Source organism: Lactuca serriola, chromosome 6 (genome assembly GCF_051521515.1).
Source record: "Lactuca serriola cultivar US96UC23 chromosome 6, Lser_US96UC23_V15, whole genome shotgun sequence".
NCBI classification, from domain to species: domain Eukaryota; kingdom Viridiplantae; phylum Streptophyta; class Magnoliopsida; order Asterales; family Asteraceae; genus Lactuca; species Lactuca serriola.
In genome coordinates, this window is record NC_136413.1 from 76,066,839 (window position 1) to 76,089,428 (window position 22,590).

The window sequence follows — 22,590 nt, forward strand, 5'->3', positions numbered from 1 at the left end:
TTGCACTGCATTATTTCTATGTGATTTATGTTGTGTGTATTCCAGAGCTTGACAGAGTCGGGACCGGAAGGTCCACAGAGTTAGAACCGGAAGGTTCACAGAGTTAAGACCAGAGGGTCCACAGAGTTAGGGCTCCAAGGCCCACAGAGTTATAGCCTCGAGTGGCTAGTATGTGTTATGTGTGGTATTTTGGGGAACTCACTAAGCTTCGTGCTTACCGTGTTATGTGTTATGTGTTTCAAGTTTTCTCAGGATCACGGAACGGCACCGGCTCGATTGTACACACCAGAGGAGGAGTTATGTTTTAGAGGATCATGGATTATTATTTAATTTATTATGGAGTTATGTTTAGTAATTTAAACTAAGTGGGATTTTTTACGAAAAGGGTTTTAAGAATTAAGCGAATTTAAATGAAAATTTTAGTTTTGAAAATTTCGGTGTTACAGAATGCATTCCATCTCGAGTATTTTGTCCTGATTAGGTCATGACAAAACTAGGGGTGGCCACGATGTGATGATGATTGGAATCGAGACTGGATAAGTTGATTGGTTGAGTTGACTCGCTGAGCTAGGACCGAGTCGAGTTAAAACTCACGACGTGACCATGAGTTAGTCACGATGTGAGGGTCAGCAGTTGGAGCTTGGACCGTTTACTTTAGGCCATTTTCGAACTTTTGGGCCTATGTTGATCCTTACAGTTCTCTAGTTGGGAATGGTCCATTAGTTGGCCTAGTTTGGATTTCGGCCATTATTAGGCCTTATGATTTATGGGCTCAACCTTAGATAATAACTAGGGTTGGTATTGATTATGTTCAGTGTGAGGAGCCACTGTGCAAAAAACTTGGGTGTGAGATTTGCAATCTTCTGATTGAGGTGAGTCTCCTCAATGTGATTGGTGAGTCGAAGGCACCAATGTCGACTCATGATTTATTATGATTAGGATGCTAGTTGTGTGACATCCCCAAATTCACTGTCATTTTAAAAAATTTAGTTATGCTTATTTGAAATTAAGAGTATTCATTTTAAAGAAAAATATTGCGAAATTTGTTCCCATAAAACATGATAAATATATTATCAAAGCATTTCCGAAGAAATGTATTTTGTTTATATTAAAACTTGGGATGTCATCGCCAATACAGAAACATAAGCATAAACTGACCTGATATTCATTTACACTAGTGATTTACATCTCCTTTAATCGCTCAGTGTAATGTAGATTCGTATCGAAACCTATGATACAAATAAACTGAGTGGGTCGGGTTGGGAAACCTAGTGAGTACATAGGGTTTTCAACCCACAATAATAAAGTTATTATGTTACATCATCAAACAATTAACCCAATTTCCCATCCCCATTATCTTCTTTATTCTTAATTGTCTTCCTTAAGAATCATCTATTCCTCAATATTTATTCCTAAGGAATAGGCACGAAGTCAATCGCTGTCAGGGTTTATATAACAGGCACTAAGTCCATAGCTCCCGATGCTATTTATTAGGCACTAAGTCCATAAATACCAATGTTCATCTATAATTCACTAAGTCCATAGTTGCATGGGTTTATCTCCTTTATTGACAGTATTATTTTAGGGAGTCCACCCACAATACATGTCAATAGGTTTTTAGAGTACATCTGGTGAACATATAGTTCACAACACCTATAGGTTGCGAGCCCGCTATTGTTCCATTGGACTATCTAGAATAGTTCGTGGTTGTCATCTATACTCTGCTATACGACTGGGCTATTGCTTGGGTCAAGGCTTCTGATCATCTTTCACCTCTCATCATCTATATCATCTTTCATCTCTCATCTCATCTTTCAACTACCCATCTTTACCCATCATAATTATAGGTATAAAATATGTATACAGTTTAAATCGAATAAAACATGTATATCTTGTTCATCAAGCATAGATATCAAGAACATAGATAATATGCACGCATAGCATGTAATTTATATTAAATACTTCATATCTATGTGTAAGATGAAATTAACTATGCACTCACTTGTTAAAGTGATGATTCAAAACTCGAGCAGCGCTTCGCTTCTAACAATTCTATTTTCCTTCGACGAAACCTAGTATCATTACCGCTAGATTTTAGTCTAATTTATCGTGACTATTTACGAGCGATATTGTTTTATAAGTGTTAAACAATACTTTTCAACCACTATGTACAGACATGGGCCAGACATGAAACACCAGAGGGCAGGACCATTTTGGCATTTAAGCTGTTCTAAAATCCAACAACCCTATGCGGCCCTTCAAACCAGATTCCCCATAGCAAAAGTACTTAAAAGATATTATAATAACACTTTATATTTTATAATACTTAGCACATATATTTTTATAGGTTCATAATAACGATATTAAACTTAAACATAAGCTATACTTAAAGTAAGGTAAGCAAAACTTACTTATAAGGGGGTTTGGCTAGGAACCGGGCTCTGCGGGGGCAGAACTTCCAAACCAAAAGCTCTTCTTCTTGGAGCCTTCTGGCACTTCGGGACTCGCCTCTAGCACTTAGGAAGTACTAGGGAAGGGGAGGGAGAGTTTTGGAGTATTGAGAGAGAAAGAAAGGTTAAGGTGTGAAGAAATGAGGCTTCCCTCACATATATTTATAGCTGATCTCCTCGGACTACGTTGGGCGTAATCCTCGGAGTACATTTCATGTACTCAGTATGTTGTGCGTACGATGCCTATGCTACGCGTACGAGGGGGAAGCTATCAACATCCGAAGCGAAGACGTGGGGAGCAAGGGAGGGTCAGGATTCGGCCACGTCGCCCTCTTCGCATCATCCAACATCCATTTTCGTATGTCTTTATATCGTTAAGCTCCTATTAACGAGATCTTCGATTCTCGTTTAGATTGTGTCGGCTAAAATTGGTCGATCAAAAATTCAAATTTGGGTTGTGCACTGTTATGCTAAATCTTAGAAAAATCATAACTTCCTCACACGAAGTCAAATTTGGACATTCTTTTTATGCATGCTCTCGGTTTAGCGTATACTATGACTTTTGTTTAGATTGCTAAGGATAAAAAGTATTTTATTGCAAACTCACTTTTTACGTCACAAAGCGTCGTGTCGGTTTAGCCGTAAAACTTCGACGGGTCATAACTTCTTCGTTACAAATCGGATTTTAGCATTCTTTATATGTACGTAACCCTTGTGAAATATACTATAAATTGGTTAAAGATTATTTATTCTAAATAATCTTCTATCAAAAAGTCATTTCTGACGCTTATTGTCTCTAAATTGACTAGCTCGAATCTGTCGGCGTTACAATTATCTCCCCCATAGGATGATTACGTCCCGGAATCATCAACGAAACAGCGCTCGTATAATGACTTCATACGTTATCTTTTCATCCTAGGTAATAATCGTAACTCTTATATCTTTTACTAACGAGTTTCTAACTCTTAGACTTCTTAACTGTTGGCGGTGCTCGATCTTGCAATCGTTCTTCGTACTATGTTGGGCTTTCAATCGTAACCTCCGAGTTACAACTAAATCTTTTTTGGAGACTCCTTCTTCTTCTTAACAAACTTAAGACAAGTTCTGACCTCTCATTGTATGATGCAACGCCTAGACTCAGGTCTTTTAGAGTCAAATTCCAGAACGGAATATACCTTCCTTCATGTTCTAATGTGATATAATCACATTCTAGCATGTAGCATTTCTAGCTACAAGCTTCTTACCTTAACAATGGTTGTGATGCTTCTATCGATCGCTTCGATTATCTTTCACTTCAATCTTCTGGCTTAAGTCAGATGTTACATCGATCTTGGTTCTCTAAACCACATAACATACTCGTCTTAGTCGGACTCGATTTGATATGACCACTAGGGTCATAATAACAATCATCTTCTTAGTCATTACCTAAATTATGGTAATGACATACTTGAACAAAACGGAATCAATTATTAGCTTCTTGGTAACCTTGTGACTTTCCTTGATCCAAGTGTGAGTCTTGTGCTTCCGGTAGTATAGGCCTCTACTACCTTTCACACCTACTCATACTTGTCCCAAGTATTGTCTCGCAGTTCTCCAAGTCACCATACAAGAAAAATCATATAGCAACTGAACACATCAGATAACATAACCAAGGTTTATATTATTTCTTGAAATGGTTACATAGATGTTCAAGTTCACCCTACACTAGGCCTCTTATAATAGGCTAGACCACGTGATACTATCAACATGAGTACTTTATATCTTGATATTTGGATATATAGATCCTTACTCCTGATCCCTTGCATCCTCGCCTACTTCATTAAGGATCATCTGGAATGCACTTGCCTTTGGCTTCGGCGGTGTATTAGGCCTTGATGCTTCATTTTTCTTCGGGCAGTCCCTAGAAACATGCCCTTCTTTGTTACATCCAAAACACACCTTATTTTTGAATGTGCACTCATTGGCGTAATGCCCAGACTTTCCACACTTGAAACATGGCACCTCCTCGCCACATTTTCCAAAGTGTTTCTTCTTTCACTTATCGCACCATCTTGCTTTACCTCCTCCTCGTCCTTCGAACTTCTTCAAACCAGACTTCGAGAATTTGCTCTTTTTGTTGGACCTTGAAGATTATTCAAACTTTTTCTTCTCGGCAACTTCAACCATGTTGGCAGCTCTACTCTTGATCATCTCCTCAACAGACATAGCAGCCCAAATAACCGCCTCAAGATTAGGTGTCTGGCGTATCGGCGCAGCATACTCCCATGGTAGTACCTTAGTATACTTATCGAATTTTGTTAGTCTGTCAAGGACGATGTGCAAAGCAAACTCCATCTTTTTTGTGAAGGCATAGGTATAATTGTCAATGGACATGTTGCCCTTTTTCAATGTCAAAAACTTGTTTTCTAGTTCCAGCATGTTTTGGGCTGAGCAGAACTTGCATTTAAAGTGGACCAGGAACTCTGCCAATGTCAGTTGCAGTGGCTCATTAGGGCTTATAGTATTCCCCAATGTGTTCCACCAGCGAACAGCACCACCTCTAAACTAACGCACTGCATAAGTGGTTTGTAGCTTGCCCTTGCAACCACACGTTATGAAAGATAGTTCCATTTCATAGATCTAGTCCATAACTCCAATTGGATCTTCTTTCCTAGTAAAATTTGATGGTTTTCAATTCATGAAGTCTTTGTACTTGCATCCATTTCTTTCGATCCCTTCGTCTTGGTTATCTCTTCTAACCACTGGCGGTTCATCTTGGCAACCAGTTCTACTATAGTTTCCTTCTTCTGACTGACCCTCAGTTCACGTTGTACAATGGGTACAGTAGGTTCATCCCTATTAAGCAACATTTGCCTCATCTCCTCCCTTTGTTCGGCCATCATAGTGAGAATCATTGCTTGGACTACTGCCATCGTGATTGGCTCGGGTGCAGCTGCTACCTCTAGTGCACGCTCAATCACAGACCGCTGATTAGCATTAGCATTTCCATCAGCCTTTCAAAATCCGCTTCGAGTTCACACCATGTCGATCTATACACCAAATCAGACGTACGGTGTGCAGTGATGAGAATTTAGATAGGAAAGCTTTATTTACGATAGACGTATAAATCTCCTTATCACTCTAAAAAGTTATATGCTAGTTCTAATACCGTAATTAAACACTTAGAAATCTGAACACATAAAGTTTCCAGATCCGATCAGCAACAGACCATAGATCCGATCAAAAGATAGCATCATAAAGCATCACAAATCATTTAGCACATAACAGCAATTTAGGCATCTCCCTTAAATAAGCTAGTGCTTTTGTCTTTATTTATAGCAGACACTCATCTCACAATCATCGCTTAGCATTCTAAGTTTAAGTCTAGAAATAAATCCTTATTCCTAGTTTGCTTAAACTAATGCTCTGATACCAACTACCAATTGTGTAATCCACAAATTCACGGTCATTTTAAAAATTTTATTTATGCTTATTTGAAAATTAGAGTATTCATTTTAAAGAATAATATTGTGGAATTTGTTCCCAGAAAACATGATAAATATATTATCAAAGCATTTCCGAAGAAATGTATTTTGTTTATATTAAAACTTGGGATGTCATCGCCAATACAGAAACATAAGCATAAACTGACCTGATATTCATTTACACTAGTGATTTACATCTCCTTTAATCGCTCAGTGTAATGTAGATTCGTATCGAAACCTATGATACAAATAAACTGAGTGGGTCGGGTTGGGAAACCTGGTGAGACATAGGGTTTTCAACCCACAATAATAAGGTTATTATGTTTCATCATAAAATAATTAACCCAATTACCCATCCTCATTATCTTCTTTATTCTTAAGTATCTTCCTTGAGAATCATTTATTCCTCAATATTTATTCCTAAGGATTGTCCTAAGGAATAGGCACGAAGTCCATCGTTGTCAGGGTTTATATAACAGGCACTAAGTGCATAGTTGTCGATGTTATTTATTAGGCACTAAGTCCATAGCTACCAATGTTCATCTATAAGGCACTAAGTCCATAGTTGCATGGGTTTATCTCCTTTATTGACAATATTATTTTAGGGAGTCCACCTACAATACATGTCAATGGGTTTTTAGACTACATCTGGTGAACATATCGTTCACAACATCTACATGTTGCGAGCCTGCTATTGTTCCACTAGACTTTCTATAATAGTTCGTGGTTATCATCTATATTCTGCTAGATGACTGGGCTATCGCTTGGGTCAAGGCTTCTCATCATCTTTCACCTCTCATCATCTATATCGTCTTTCATCTCTCATCTCATCTTTCATCTACACATCTTTACCCATCATAATTATAGGTATAAAATATGTATACAGTTTAAATCGAATAAAACATGTATATCTTGTTCATCAAGCATAGATATCAAGAACACAGATGATATGCACGCATAGCATGTAATTTATATTAAATACTTCATATCTATGTGTAAGATGAAATTAACTATGGACTCACTTGTTAAAGTGATGATTCAAAACTCGGGCAGCGCTTCGCTTCTAACAATTTTATTTTCCTTCGACGAAACCTAGTATCATTACCGCTAGATTTTAGTCTAATATTTATCGCGACTATTTACGAGCGATATTGTTTTATAAGTGTTAAACAATACTTTTCAACCACTATGTACAGACATGGGCCAGACATGAAACACCAGAGGGCAGGACCATTTTGGCATTTAAGCTGTTCTGAAATCCAACAACCCTATGCGGCCCTTCAAACCAGATTCCCCGTAGCGAAAGTACTTAAAAGATATTATAATAACACTTTATATTTTATAATACTTAGCACATATATTTTTTATAGGTTCATAATAACGATATTAAACTTAAACATAAGCTATACTTAAAGTAAGGTAAGCATAACTTACTTATAAGGGGGTTTGGCTAGGAACCGGGCTCTGCGGGGGCAGAACTTCCAAACCAAAAGCTCTTCTTCTTGGAGCCTTCTGGCACTTCGGGACTCGCCTCTAGCACTTAGGAAGTACTAAGGAAGGGGAGGGAGAGTTTTGTAGTATTGAGAGAGAAAGAAAGGTTAAGGTGTGAAGAAATGAAGCTTCCTTCACATCTATTTATAGCTGAGCTCCTCGGACTATGTTGGGCGTAATCCTCGAAGTACGTTGCATGTACTCAGTATGTTGTGCGTACGATGCCTATGCTACGCGTACGAGGGGGAAGCTATCAACATCCGAAGCGAAGAAGTGGGGAGCAAGGGAGGGTCAGGATTCGGCCACGTCGCCCTCTTCGCATCAGCATATACTCGACTTCTAAATTCCTAACTTTCGCATACTAGCTCCGTTTTTTACGTTCTTTATATTCATGCATAGGTGGTGACGTAATCTACAACTTTAGTTTAGACTCCGTCGGCTAATTTTGATTTTATTTTTAACGATATATTTTAACACGCTTAAACAGGTAAAGTCAATTAAAAATTCATAACTTTGTCATCCGACGTCTATTTTCGTCTGTCTTTATATCTTTGAGCTCCTATTAACGCGATCTTCGATTCTCGTTAAGATTGTGTCGGCTAGAAATCGTTCGATCTAAAATTCGAATTACGGGTTGTGCATTGCTATGCTAAATCTTAGAAAAATCATAACTTCCTCATACTAAGTCAGATTTGGATGTTCTTTTTATCCACGCTCTCGATTTAACGTATAGTACGACTTTTGTTTAGATTGCTAAGGCTAAAAAGTATTTTATCGCAAACTCACTTTTTACGTCACACAGCGTCGTGTCGGTTTAGCCGTAAAACTTCGACGGGTCATAACTTCTTCGTTACAACTCAGATGTCAGCGTTCTTTATATGTACGGAACCCTTGTGACATATACTATAACTTGCTTAAGATTATATAATCTAAATAATCTTCTATCAAAAAGTCATTTATGACGCTTATTTTCTCTAAATTAACTAGCCCGAATCTGCGGGCGTTACAAGTTGTCTGTGTGACTCTTGCATGTGTGATAAGTGATATGTATAATGGATGGGGTCTGATTCCAGGCAGGTCCTGATAAGTGTAGTGTATGATGTTTATCTTAGTGATTCTTGCATGTATTTTATGTGTAGTATTTATACCAAGCGGGCCTAATGAGTTTGAATGGGTGGGGCCCTTCTCATGTTAACAAATATGTTCCGGGTGGGGCTCAATGTCGGGCGGGGCCTGATGTCGGGTTGGGCCCGATTTTTGTGGGGTAAGGCCCAATGTGTGTATGGTATGTGATATTTTGGGGGAACTCACTAAGCTCTGTGCTTACGGTTTATGTTTAAAATGTTTTTCAGGTGCTCCCAGTTCGCGAGGGAATGGCCCAGTTTGATCGCAGCGCATCCACCCATGTTTCCACACTTTATGATTTTGGGAATTGTACTATGATAACTATTACTCTGATATACTTTTGAATGATTGAAATGGTTAAATGGTGTTTATGGTTGAACTTATAATGAAATTTTTACCTTATGAGTTTTGGGATGTTACATAAATGTTTTTGTTAATGGTAAATGGTCATCTTGGATATTTTAAGCTTTGTCGCTTACCTTAAAACTTTGTTGCTATATTGGATGCTAAAGGTATTGAGTGGTATATTGCATATGTTGCTATTTGGATCATAAATACTACATTTTCATTAAATTTGAACACCGACTAAAAACACCATATTCTGATTACACAACACATTGTCATTATATTTGAAGGTTTTTTCATAATACAAATACCAATACAAAATACACATAACAAAAAACAAAGAATTTCATTATTGAACCTACACTTTATATATAAGGACTTATTTAAAAAAAAAATTAAAAAATTAAAAAAAAAAAAAAAAAAAAAAACTTCAATTTGCAATTTTTTTCTTCAAGTTTCATCCTATACTCCATACAATCACAGTTATGATCAAAATCATTCACCCAACCTATGATAATGGTCCCTGAACCAATTATAGAAGATCAAGAATTAGGGAAAAATCAGAAAATATGAAGAATGAAATTAGAAAATATTAAAATCGTTACCCTTACATTTACTGTACAAGCATAATAGAGTTTCCCAGGGTTTTTCTTGCTATAAGATGTGTGAATCACTGCAGTAGCTCCACAATTGCATTCTATATCAATCATTATTATCGAGTTGAAAGAAATCGTTGGTGAGGGAGAAGTCTATGAAGGAGAAGATAGCATAGAAAGGGAGGGAGGTAGGGATGTGTATGCTTTTAAGATGCAACCGCATTAAAAAAAAATACACCAACCTTGAAAAGAAAAAAAAAAGTGCACATGCGTGCAAAGCATGTGGGGAGCTTAAATGGAAGCATTTAACGGTTAACGTCTATAGGGACTAACCGTGCAAGAAAAAAAAACAACGGATGGTCCGAGTTAATTTTTGAAAATAGGGACTAAACACGTTTTTGGCATGTGTATGAGGGACGATTAGTGTAATTTACCATATATATATATATATATATATATATATATATATATATATATATATATATCTCTCTCTCTCTCTCTCTCTCTCTCTCTCTCTCTCTCTCTCTCTCTCTCTCTCTCTCTCTCTCTCTCTCTCTCTCTCTCTCTCTCTCTCTCTCTCTCTCTCTCTCTCTCTCAACAATATTGGAGATGAGTAAAGGGTCTATGTCTGAAAGCTCAAGAAATATAGACATAAAGAATAGTAAATAGATTACACTAACGGTACTAAGGAGATTTGAAGTTATTGTAGAGAGAACCAATATTGATAAAAAGTAATAAAATAATAAAATAAAATAAAACTGGATGATTTCATCAAGAACTTTAGCAACGCATCTATGATTCAACATGTTGAATCGCTCAAATGGTTTCATGAGAGATGATACAGAGAGATACTTGAATCAACTTGGTTTCTAGAATAGTTGTTTGATTCGATTGATTGTTTTATAATTATGATAATAAAGAAAGATTCAACATCCCATCATTCTTGTACCAAATATAACGAATGTTCTTTTTTTATGGGTTCAATGTTTCAAATCTCACCAGTACCGTGTGGGATTTCTAATTCCAATGTAGATTAGACTTCTTGCATAATTTGTCTTCAAGTTATATGTCTTGTAGAAGTAGTCGGCAGTCGATAGCTGCGACAAAGACTGGTCCCTAAAAAATGCGACAAAGACTAGTCCTAAAAGATGACTAAGACCGACCCGGTCAAAAACAAGTCGAGAAAAAAAAAGAGAAGAAGAACTGAGATCATTGGACCGGTTTGACAAAAACGGACCGTTCCGAAACCGATCCGAAACCAATCTCAAAAAGACCGGAAGCCAAAATTTATAAACATATCATTTTTGTGTTAATTACACAATTTTTTAATCACGCATTACTCAACTTCTTTTCTTTTCTTATATTAAATTTTAGTGTATCATTTTCAGTAAATCTTAATGTATCATTTTTGTGTTAATCACACGTTTATTATCGGAAAAATTCAAAACATAAACCAAAAAACCGAAAAATATCAAAACCGGACCAAAAAACCTCGAATAAGGCTCACAAAATAACCACAAGACCGGACCGAAAAAGACCAAAACCAGAACGGTCAATATGCATCTCTATATGGGAGTTCCAATTCTTTGGAAATGTGGACTGGTCTAATGACTAATTGTGGCTATTGGGCTCTTATAACCTAGCATATTTTTATTGCAAATAATTTTAGAAAAATAATTTAAAGTGATGCTGGCACAACGGATTGCTAGAAGATAACCATTTTGTATAATACAAACATCAAGTTGGATTCAAACGTTTTTTAAAATGTAAAAGAATCAAGAAGCAATCTAAATATTCATAACATGGAATCCTAAGTTCTAACCAACATGTATACACAAATCATTTCATAACTATACTAATTGGATCTTGAAAAAAAAAATCATACCACATTTATAAAGAAAGAAGAAAACGACATATACGTTCAAAGATACAGGTCTCTCCAATCTGCAACCAAATCCATGTCCTTTAACCAATCAACAGGTTTTCAAATGCCCAATGAATCAATCTTCATATATAATAATTTTTCAAACCATTGCGAAAAAAAACCCTATGCTTTCTTGGATTTAAAGATCATATTCTTTACACATTTGTAACCTGTTCTTGAACTTATCATACCTGAAGCACCTGACAATGCACAATATGACTCTTTTGCCCATTCCTCCCTGATATACTCGACCATAAATTTGTAAACAAAGTCTTTATATGCCCTTTCCCTGCAATATTCTCCCAAAGATTCGGATTACTTTCCACTTTTTTATCTTTACTCGAAACATCAACAAGACTAATACTCATATTATTCCGAATAATACACAACTTCCCATTAAGATTCACAAGAGCAGCTGCCTCCATTGCAGGCGAGCTTCCAAGATGAACTTTACTATCAATAAACTTCTTCCAAGAATTCGTGTCCTCTTCATAAACCCTAATTTTACACCCATCACGACAATCCAAAGCAAAAAGCTTTCCGTTCATGGAAATACTCGGATTCCTCCACCCTGCAATCATTCCATCAGTAATTGACACCCACGTGTTTGATTCTGGTGTATACGCTTCACTCAAAACCTCTCTATGAGCTCCAAGTCCTTTCAAGAACCACTTTCCATTATAAACGACTCCAATAAAAGGCACCATTGGTGTACTCATATCTGTAATAAAACTCCATCGACGTTTATTTGGATCATAAACTTCAACAGATCGAAGAGTCCTATGAACTCCATCACATTCACCTCCCGCAACATAAAGACAATTGTTTATAACACAAGATCCAAAAAAATGTCGCTTTCTTTGCATATCGGGAGCTTTATGCCATCGATTTGTTCTCGCATTATAAAACACCACACGTCTCATCGAACCCTTTAAAGGATCTTTCCCGCCAAATAAATAAAGATGACAACCGCTCAAAACCGCACATCCAAACCCAAGGGCATTTTCGTAATCAACCGGGACAGGTGGAAGTGGTTGCCAAATTTGGTAAGTGGGGTCGAATGCATGCCATGAGATTCTTCCATCACGATCTCGTTTGAAGACATAAACCCATTCTTCAGCCATTCCTAGGGTTTTTCTAAGGGAGTAAAAGTAGTTGCTTGATAAGAGTCTGAAAAATCTTTTGGAAACTAACCGGAGTTTGTTGTGTTCGGCTCGTGGGACCCGCGTTAGACACGCAATTGCCAGGTCATCGGGGAGACCCGGGAGGAGGGGCGGTTGGATGCGGGTCCGCTCTTTTCGGCTGTTTTTGGTTTTGTGTGCGTGTGGGTTGATGTCGGGTTGGATGCAAATTTTTGACCCGGGAACGAATTTGCGGGCCCCGGCGACTGTTTTTAATCCCGCATCAACTTTGCAATAGCATGATACGGAATCCACCTGAATCGGAAGGGTAAAATGGTCAATTACTTTAATTCAGACAGTTTACTCGGTCCAAAAAAAGTCATACAACATTTATTTGAGACGGATATTGTTTATCCAATGTCATGTGGGCTGTCTGTGTACCTGATTTACATCTCACATGATACTCTGTCAGTCTAGCTGGGATGGTGTGGGCCAGCTTAGAGGTTATTGGAAGAATAACCTTTTTTTGAAGGACAATGAGAATTAGATAATAGGCTATAAAAGAAGATGGGGGGTGTTTGGATGTGCTTTTGTAGTTTTGAAGTTGTATAATGCACTATACTCTTTGATAGTAATTTGACCCCAAAATAATTAGATAATCATAATCAGAATTTGGTTATACAAATACTATAAGTATAAACTAATTAATGAAACTTGAAGTCATAGATGTCATAGATGACAATTGGGAGAAACAAATAGTTTTTACTCATAATTTAGCAAATGAACTCTGTTTTCGTAAAGCAGAATTAACAAACAGACAACAATTAGTACTCCATTTTTAAGATCAACAAAACCTTGTTAAAAGAAAGCACATTTAACAGAATTCCTTCCATAAATAATGTCTAAAACTCTTAAAATTTTGCACATTGTATGACTAATTTCATCTGGAAATTGCTATACAGTATACACTACTCTACAGATGATGTAAAGAACCAAAACCCATAAACTAAGGTCAATGATTCTTGAAAAAGAAATGCTCGTTTCATCGTAATTCCATTTGGGTACCTCTCGATACTAGTAATCTACCCAAAGATTATGTAAAGAAACAAAACCCACAACCTAAAATCAACAATTTCATTAAAAAAAAATTGTTCATTTCATCGTAATTCCATCTGGGTATCCCTATATACTCGTAACCTACTGGAAGATGATGTAAAGAATCAAAACCCAAGAAATTCAATGCATATAATGTCAATAATTGTTAAAAACAACTGTTAATTTGAGCACAATTTGATGTGGGTACCATCTATATAGTAACGAAGTACAGAAACAATAAGCAAGAAAAAGTCAAAGAAGACATGGGGCTCACCAATGGAGCTTGAACTCGAAACCCCCTTCGCTGCACATTAGGCGACCTTTCACGTTCAGATAATTGAGCCATCTCGCTCACAATTCCAGTAATTTCATATAAAGAAATTCAATTTCTTTTCGTATAATAAACCCACAAATCAAATAATCAAGAAATACATGGTGTTTCAGATCGATAATCGACAATCTTGAAATCTGATCCAAAGATTAAGGTATTTCAGAAAGAAAAAAGGAACCCCAGTACCCAAAAAATGACTTTTTTTCTTCTAATTTTAGATGAAAATGTAACGAAAGATGTGTGTGTGTGTGTTTGTTGGTGCTTGAAAGTAAGAGCTTTGCAGAAACTTCAAAAACTTGAGAGTGTTGTTTGGTGTGAAGAGAAGAGAGTCTAATTTGATTAAGTGGGGAATTACATCTGGAGACGTGTTGATTTTGTTGTCAAGAAAGTGGAACATTCATTCATATGAATATCATCATCATATATTCATATGTGAATTTTGACTCTCAATTGGGATATTATTGTTTTAGAGTGATTTATTTCTATAACTATTAGATTTAGATTTTTTTGTTGTTGTCAAATAATGATTATGTTTCCAAAAATATCATATATGGGGAATAATAGATTTTTGTCTATAAATATAAAAAATGTATATATATATTTCTTTTTTGTGAAATTAATTATTCTTCTAAAACATACTATTTATTTTGTATTTTCTAAAAATGGTGATTAATTTATGACAAAATAAAGGGTATGTGGCATAACTAATTATTTTTTGTTATGTAGAATTTTTTTAGTTTTCTTGGTTGTAGATTAAGACATTTGATCTTAACATAGTAAAATACAATTTAAATGACATGTTTTAAGACAATAATTTTATCAACTTAAATGATACTTTTTTATATAATCTTATCATTTTTTTTTTTTTTTACAAATCGAAACATAGTGGAAACCATTGATTTGATATACATCTATTTTGATGTTACAATAGTTTGTGCATATATGTTGACAAAAAAAGTGCACTTTTTAGGCTAAAAGGTTAAAAAAAACAATAGAGAATTGAATGTAAAATATTTACTCTTTCTAAATTTGGGATATATGATGAGATATCCTTTTAAATGAAATGATGTAAAGTGTAAATTCTTTTTTTTTCAGACAATAAATCTTTTGCAATGGTCATATTATAGAAATAAATTTTACTAATACCTTATAAACATTATATTTCAAATTTACCCTTTGTTAAGATTTTGATGTGATTTAGATGTCAATAATTATGAAATCAATAAGTATCAAACAGTAAATTTTTCGGTCAATTTGTGTAACACAGTATATTTTATAAAGTTGAGTTTTAGAATCACGTGTGATTAAGATTAACAAAATTGTTATGAACAATAGTAAAAAATTATGATAAATTATGTAAAAGTCATTATATTTTGATATTTTTAATGTTTTACCACTACTATATTTTACTTTTGTGGCAAAAAATATTATCAACCATGTGGACCTGTTATAATACGATTAAAGTGATCACTATATAAAATTTTGTCAAAGTCAGTGACTTTAGTGAACATTATATTATTAAATTTTGACACTGTGTAATATATATATAAATGTTGATAAAACTTCTATTAAATTACGACCGTGTTGACATGTTATAACAGGTCAATGAAGGTCAAAATGATCGACATAGAAAATTATTAGACTTGAATGACTTTTATTTATTATAGAAAAATATAATAGTTATACTATAAAAGAACCAAAATATATAGAAATTTATGTATTTTGCCTAAAAAATACTAATCTTTGATTAGGCTAATTAATATAGCTTTGTTAAGGTCAAATATTGAATTGCCGGCCGTTGGTTATATTATTTTTTTTTCCTACAACTTGATTCATCTAAAGTTAAATATCTTAAATGTTATTTGATAAAACTATAAAATATAAAAACTTAATGAGCTACAACAATATTTTATAATATGATTGATCAAAAGGTAAAGGCATATAACAGATATCTAGTTCTCTCAAAACATGATTTACTTTATTTACTTGAAAACGTCTAAAAAAACGTTTTATTTGTTCCGAGTCAGAAAAACCAATTTCAAAGTTATTTTGTTTTTTACCACATAAACAAGTTATGACACTATCGTTTCATGTCGATTCGTCCCACAAATTTTCATGAGAATCTTAAACTGATTCTGTAACAGATGGATTTTTCGTATTTATGTTTTAAAGTCAAATATAACGGCACCCTTCGATTCTTCTTGTTTTTTGATGCAAAACAACATCCACTCATTGTTTATCGTCGTTATATAATTAATCTCAACTTTCCACGCATAACCAGAATTTTACAAACTACCTAATCCATCATTAACTTTTTTGTTCATGCACAAATTGAAAAAATTGTCCAATTCAAAATAACACTCTGCTGCGGTTTTGTGGATTAATCTGTGGATTAAAAAAATCACTATATTATAAATTTTGCAATTGAACATTGTCATTCAAGTTTGACAACTGTTTCTTTGTCGATCACTAAATATGTTAGGTAGTAATAGTGTAATCTAAAAAGTTGTCAGATTGTTCATATAACATGTCAAGTGATTGACGTTGTCAATCTTAGGCTGTTTTTATTTGATTAAACTACAAAAATGATCAAAATATACTTTTTTGTAGTTTGCGTACGAAAGAGCAACTAAACAAGTGCATAATAACACTATAACTCAATATAGAAGAAGAAACTTTAATCTATTAACATGAAAACAATATCAGTTTTAATTATATTTAATCGATAAGATTTTAAAAATATCAAATGCCACTCATTAGATAACCAAGCATTGTATCGATGTATCAACAATTTAATTAAAAAGAGAACATTAAATATAGCTTTTGAGTAGATATTTTACAATAAATAGACATCACCAACCTACATTAACTTCTTTCTCTCAACAACACCAAACCGACACTTCTTTACTACACAATACGTCTACCTCTTAACTACATACCAAAATAAAGACCTTTCTAACAACACAACCAGAATAATAATAAAAATAATAATAACAATAAAAATAAAAAACATTTAAAAACAAGCACACTTTCATTTTTTAAACGATAAACAAGGCTCTGCAGAAAAATAGCAACACAAAAGCCGCAAATAATCTACAGACCCTCAACTCGGGTTGCAGAAAATAAAAAAAATAAAAATACGTTTTTATCATCATCGTATACATGCCACGTCATCACCCACCCACCACAACCCATCAACCACCAAATTTTAACCCTACTCTGTTAGCAGAAGAAGACCAACTATCCTCTAAACCCAACTTCACCCATCAAGGGTTAAAAAAAGTAAATTACACCAAAAACAACTATTATAATAATAATAATCATAATAATAATATTAATATTAATCCCAAGCACTCGCAACACCGGGATTATAACCACCACCACCACCACCATACCCGCCGCCGCCGCCACCATATCCGCCACCATAAGCTCCACCGTAGCTGTTCATGTTCCCGCCGCCTCCGCCGCCATAATAATCTCCACCACCGCCGCGGTTGAAATTGGAGTCTCGCCGGAAATCGCGACCGCCGAAGCGGCCACCGCCACCGCGGCGGTTCTTGCCGCCGCCGTAGGAAGCGCGGGCGGCGTAGCGAGCGAGCCAGGCGGGGACTTCTTGGTTGGCTTCTTGCATGAGGTCGGAGAGGGGGCGGGCCATGGAGGAGTTGTTGTCGTTGAAGAAGGCGGTGGCGAGACCGGATTTTCCGGCGCGGCCGGTTCTTCCGATTCGGTGGACGTAATCGTCGATGTCGTTTGGGAGGTCAAAGTTGACCACGTGGGCCACGTGTGGGATGTCGAGTCCACGTGCTGCTACGTCTGTTGCCACTAGGATTGGTGTGTTTCCGCTTTTGAATGATCTTAATGCTTGTTCGCGTTCCTACAAGGGTAAATTGGTCATTTTTTATTTACTAAAATGAATTTTTTTTAAAATATGAATAAATAAATAAATACCTGTTGTGTTCTATCACCATGAATAGTGGTTGCAGGGAAGCCATTCATGCATAACCAATATTCCAATGAATCAGCACCTTTTTTTGTCTCCACAAATACCAATGTAAGAGCTTGCTGAAAAAACATTAAACATTATTATTTATTACATTAATCAATGGGAGAAAAATTAGAATTTTTTTTTTTAAGAAAGAAAGATTGAAAAACGGGTTAATATCATAAAAAACCTTATACATTGTGGTTTTCTCCGGATTAAACCACAAATTTAAATTTTCTTCGAGGGCTTATATTTTGTATTTGTTCTGGATTAAACCTCAACTTTATTTTTTTTATGAAAAAGACCTTGCATTTTTTTTCATTTTTTCCAATCTTGTGGACCTTTTAGTCATTTTTCTATAAAAAAAAGTTGTAAAATGTGAGGGTTTTTTCAGGAAAAACTAAAAAAGTTGAGGATTTATTTGGAAACATTTAGAAGGTTGAGAGGTTTTTTTCCAAAAAGACAAAGTTGAGGGTTTTTTCAGAAAAAATGAAAATATATAAAATGTTTTTCATGAAAAAATAAAGAAAAGGTTTATTTAGGAAAAAAACACATCTTTTATGTTTTTCTAAAAAGACCTTGCATTTTTCCATTTTTTCCAATTTGGCCCTTTTAGCAAGTTTACCGAAAACTTTCGGGTTTTAGACAATTTTTTCCCAAAAAAAACCCCAACTTTTCTTTTTCCTAAAAAATCCACAAATGCGACGGTTTTTTCATTTTTTTTTTAAGTTGAAGGATTTTCCACAAAAAAAATTGTCTAAAACCGGAAAATTATCAGTAAACCTGCAAAAAGGTCTAAATGCAAAGAATTTTTTAGAAAAAAGAATCAAGTTGAGATTTAATTTGGAAAAAACACAAAATACAGGGTCTTTTATGAAAAAATTATACTAAAAAATACCTTTCCATGAGTACCATTGGCCCTTTGGGCATGAAGAAGGTCCATAAGATGGCTTCTTTTGTCACTTTCTTGTACATATTCAACTCTTTGCACAATCAAATCAGTACTTGATCCAACTCTTCCCACAGCCAAAAATATGTAGTTTGCAAGAAAATCAGAAGCCAATCTCTACATAATAATAATAATATTACATGTCATCATTAAAAACTTCTTTTTCTTTTTAAGAATTAAATTAATTTCGCCAAAAAAAAACCTGAATCTCTTTGGGGAAAGTGGCACTGAAAAGCATTGTTTGTCTGACACCTGGTGGGGGCATGTCCATTTGTTGGACAATTTTCCTGATTTGTGGTTCGAATCCCATATCAAGCATTCTATCAGCTTCATCCAAAGCTAAATATCTGATAAACTGTAATGACACTCTTGCCCTTTCTAGAAGGTCAACCAATCTCCCAGGGGTAGCAACAAGAATGTCAACGCCCCTCTCTAGCTCTCGAAGCTGTGCTCATCAAATACAAAAATTACATTACACATCATACATAGTGGGAGTGTGGGACCCATCAAAAAAACATGTAAACAAATTAGACTCTTATACAATTATGTTTGTTTGTATGTTCTTGAATTGGAAAGATAGGAAAAGTGTAATGTGAATGAGTAATTCAAACATGTTGTTTGTTATGTATAGTTACAAAAGTAGATGAAATTAAATTGATAAATAAACAGAAAATGTTATGTTATAGAAATGCAATTTAATGAAATAAGATACATATATAGCTAAAATAAACTGCATGTGGTTATATTTTATGTGGTTTGAAATATACAATATATGTTTTCAAAGAATCGATAAAAGCTTATTTATCACTTTAAAAAAATTGTTTGCAAATATAGAAATTAGAGAAATTGTTTAGTTATTTTCAGAAGAAAGAACGAAAACCATTTATTTGAAGTTTTATTTTTTTTATTAAATACTATTGTTATTGAAAACTACGTATGAAGAAAGTAATTTATAATTATAATATATCACTCCATTCCATCAAAAAATACGATGAAGAAAAAAACTCCTCCATGGAATGCTCCAATCCATTCCTATGTGGCAAATAAATATGATTTTCTTTATTCCCCGTAATGCTCAATTCCATTCCCACTTCGATTATTATATACCAAACACTACTGAAAATCTTCACATGTTCCCATTTTATTAAAAGACCAAAGTATCCTTGTTATATATATACTGAAACAAATAGATATCAAAAATAGCACTATATGTTTTAATAATTAACCAAAAAAACATTTACTATACACAACCAAAAAAAGTAATTAATTTTTTTTATTAAATTCCATTCCTAGTGAAACATTATAACTCCTTCATATTCCAATTTCTTTAACAGATTACATTCCTTCTAAAAACATTCTACAAACCAATTGCCCCATTAATTTCTCCTTTTATCCAAATCTTTCCTTTTGTCTCAAGTAACATACTGACATTAACCACAAACTTTATACAAAAAAACATACAATCACAAGAAATACACACCTGTTGATTTATTGGGGCACCACCATAAGCAACCACAACTTTTACTCCAGTTTGATAAGCAAACTTCCTAGCTTCTTCATGAATCTGCATACAAAATCGCAAAGGGTGAGTAAGTCCTTCAAAACACATATAAGAAAATAAGTATAGAAAACTTAATATCATATACATACTTGACATGATAGTTCCCGTGTAGGGGAGAGAATAAGAGCAAGTGGACATGCTGTACGTGGCATTCGTGGAGCTCTTTGACCAAATTGCCCTCTCATTATCCCACTGATGATTGGAAAACAAAAAGCAGCTGTCTTTCCTGACCCTGTTTGAGCACAAGCCATTAAATCCCTTCCACCAAGAGAGATTGGAATGGCATGTCTTTGAACAGGAGTTGGCTTCACATACTTGCACCTCCTAATGTTTAAATTTAAAGCTTCCCCTAAATCAATCTCAGCAAAAGTGTTCACAGGAGGTGGGACATTATCACCACTTGTCTCCACTGGAATATCTTCATAAGCATCAAAGTTGATTCCAGTGTTCTCCTGTTCTAAGAAGTCTTGTTCACTAGTAGTGTTTTCTTCATCTCCAAAAGGGTTAACTTCACGGTCTCTTCCACGGTCCCAGCCACCACTCCTGTTGTTCCAACCGCCGCCGCCGCCACGTCCACCGCCACCACCACCACCGCCACTGTACCCTGACCTGAAGTCGTTTCTAGGACCAGGAACAGGAGCAGCCCAACGGTTGGGGGCTCCCCCACCGACAACGGGTACAGCAGAAGTAGAGCCAGTGTTGGCGGTGGCTGGTGGTGGTGCCGCCTCTGCGCTACCAGGTCTGTTACGGAGATGTGGAGGAACATAGGTTGATCGGTTTGGGGCTAAAGAATTTGAATTCCCTACATATGAACCAGCAGCCGCGTTTTCAGCTGCAGCAACTGAATCAGCCCAAGAAGTTGGCATACTCAAACGAAACCCTTGGTTTTAGCTTTTTCCCCCCTCAATTCTCCTTCGGAACCAGGTTTTTTGTCGAACACCTTCAAAATTCCCAAAAATAAACAAACTTTTATCGATTCAATCTAACCGTAAAGCTTTCGTCAACATCAAAACGAATAATACAATCTGCTTTCCACTCTATCCACAGCAAAATTCCTGATCAAACCAAAAGCAGTAAAAAGTTTAGCGTTTCCTCGAAGCATAAAACTCAAAGCAATACAACATGCAACATACGCAAATGATCTACAAATTTCAACAAATATATGAAGATAGAAGCAAGAAAAATGCATCACGAGTTGGAAATATGCTTTTACGATAAGAAAAACACGCATCCATTATAAACATATGATAAACATGTAAAAGTAAAAGACACGCGAACATGTATGAGAAGAGAAGAGAAGATAACTTACGCGAATAACGTCGATGGGAATGTGCAGGGTAACCAAAGCAGAAACCCTAATTTTGTGAGGAAGAACAAAAGAAGAAGGCGATACGAAAAATAAAAATATCTTTCTTTGTCCGTGGTTTTCTCTCTCTCTCTCTATCTCTCTACAAATTCTTTTAAAGAAAATTTGGTTTTGGGGTTTTTCTTTTCTTTTAGGGTCTCGGCTGTTTCAAAGGACACAAATAAGGGATGGGAAAGTGGAAAGTGAAAACCAATAGAAAATTGGGGGTTGGGTGATGCCCTTCAAAACCTACAAATATTGTGGTCAGTATTTACATACCTTTAACCTTCTTTTTTTGTAAACACTTTTTCATCATTTTTGTGTTACAATTACAAGGTTTATGATAAATAACTAGGACAAAAATAATGTAATACAAACTCACATTTCACAATTTTTTCATTCTATCCTAATACTTCATTCCTTTCTTCTATGATTCATGTTTACCAAAGAGCACCTAAAATTTCAAGCACCATACCCACAATCATCTAAGTGAAAGATCTCCCAACAAATACTTGGTGAAGAAACTACTACTCACACGGCTTTTAAGCAAAATATAGTAAAAGTTTGTCAAAACAGACAAAAGGTATTAGGTATACATAAAATTTATAAATAACGAAAACCCAAAAAGGAACACACGAGAATCATATTTCCCATGTAAATCCCATAGCCATTGTAAACGATAAAATGACACAAAGATGTATGAAAACCGAGAAATTTATATCAAATAAAATCCAATTTGGCGTTTTATAAGAATTAAAAAAAAAATTATTTATGACTTTAATTTACTTTGTTTTAAAAAAAAATATTATAA

At 35.1% G+C, this 22,590-nt stretch overlaps 2 protein-coding genes across 2 annotated transcripts; both read right to left on the bottom strand.

Moving 5' to 3' along the window:
- Nucleotides 1-11,337: 11,337 nt before the first annotated feature.
- Nucleotides 11,338-14,437, bottom strand: LOC145059154 (F-box/kelch-repeat protein At1g55270-like). The gene is made up of 2 exons (XM_079007020.1): nucleotides 13,886-14,437; nucleotides 11,338-12,831 (listed from the first exon to the last, which is right to left on the bottom strand). The coding sequence occupies exons 1-2, from the start codon at nucleotides 13,955-13,957 to the stop codon at nucleotides 11,581-11,583; spliced, it is 1,323 nt and encodes a 440-aa protein (XP_078863146.1). The 5' UTR covers nucleotides 13,958-14,437; the 3' UTR covers nucleotides 11,338-11,580.
- A 2,517-nt stretch (nucleotides 14,438-16,954) lies between these two features.
- Nucleotides 16,955-21,936, bottom strand: LOC145059155 (DEAD-box ATP-dependent RNA helicase 11-like). Its single transcript, XM_079007021.1, has 7 exons — nucleotides 21,744-21,936; nucleotides 20,524-21,489; nucleotides 20,354-20,437; nucleotides 19,076-19,318; nucleotides 18,823-18,990; nucleotides 17,891-18,004; nucleotides 16,955-17,816 (listed from the first exon to the last, which is right to left on the bottom strand). Exons 2-7 carry the CDS (start codon nucleotides 21,298-21,300, stop codon nucleotides 17,283-17,285), a joined length of 1,920 nt encoding a protein of 639 aa, XP_078863147.1. The 5' UTR covers nucleotides 21,301-21,489; nucleotides 21,744-21,936; the 3' UTR covers nucleotides 16,955-17,282.
- Nucleotides 21,937-22,590: the final 654 nt, after the last annotated feature.

What these genes read in the sequence shown, in the direction of transcription:
- LOC145059155 (XM_079007021.1), bottom strand. Translation starts at nt 21,300, where the DNA reads ATGCCAACTTCTTGGGCTGATTCAGTTGCTGCAGCTGAAAACGCGGCT. An exon ending in CTTTCCCCAAAGAGATTCAG is followed by an intron (nt 18,991 to 19,075) that starts GTTTTTTTTTGG and finishes ATTATTATGTAG; the next exon opens with AGATTGGCTTCTGATTTTCT. An exon ending in CCAATGGTACTCATGGAAAG is followed by an intron (nt 18,005 to 18,822) that starts GTATTTTTTAGT and finishes ATGTTTTTTCAG; the next exon opens with CAAGCTCTTACATTGGTATT.
- LOC145059154 (XM_079007020.1), bottom strand. Translation starts at nt 13,957, where the DNA reads ATGGCTCAATTATCTGAACGTGAAAGGTCGCCTAATGTGCAGCGAAGG. An exon ending in TTCGAGTTCAAGCTCCATTG is followed by an intron (nt 12,832 to 13,885) that starts GTGAGCCCCATG and finishes CTTCCGATTCAG; the next exon opens with GTGGATTCCGTATCATGCTA.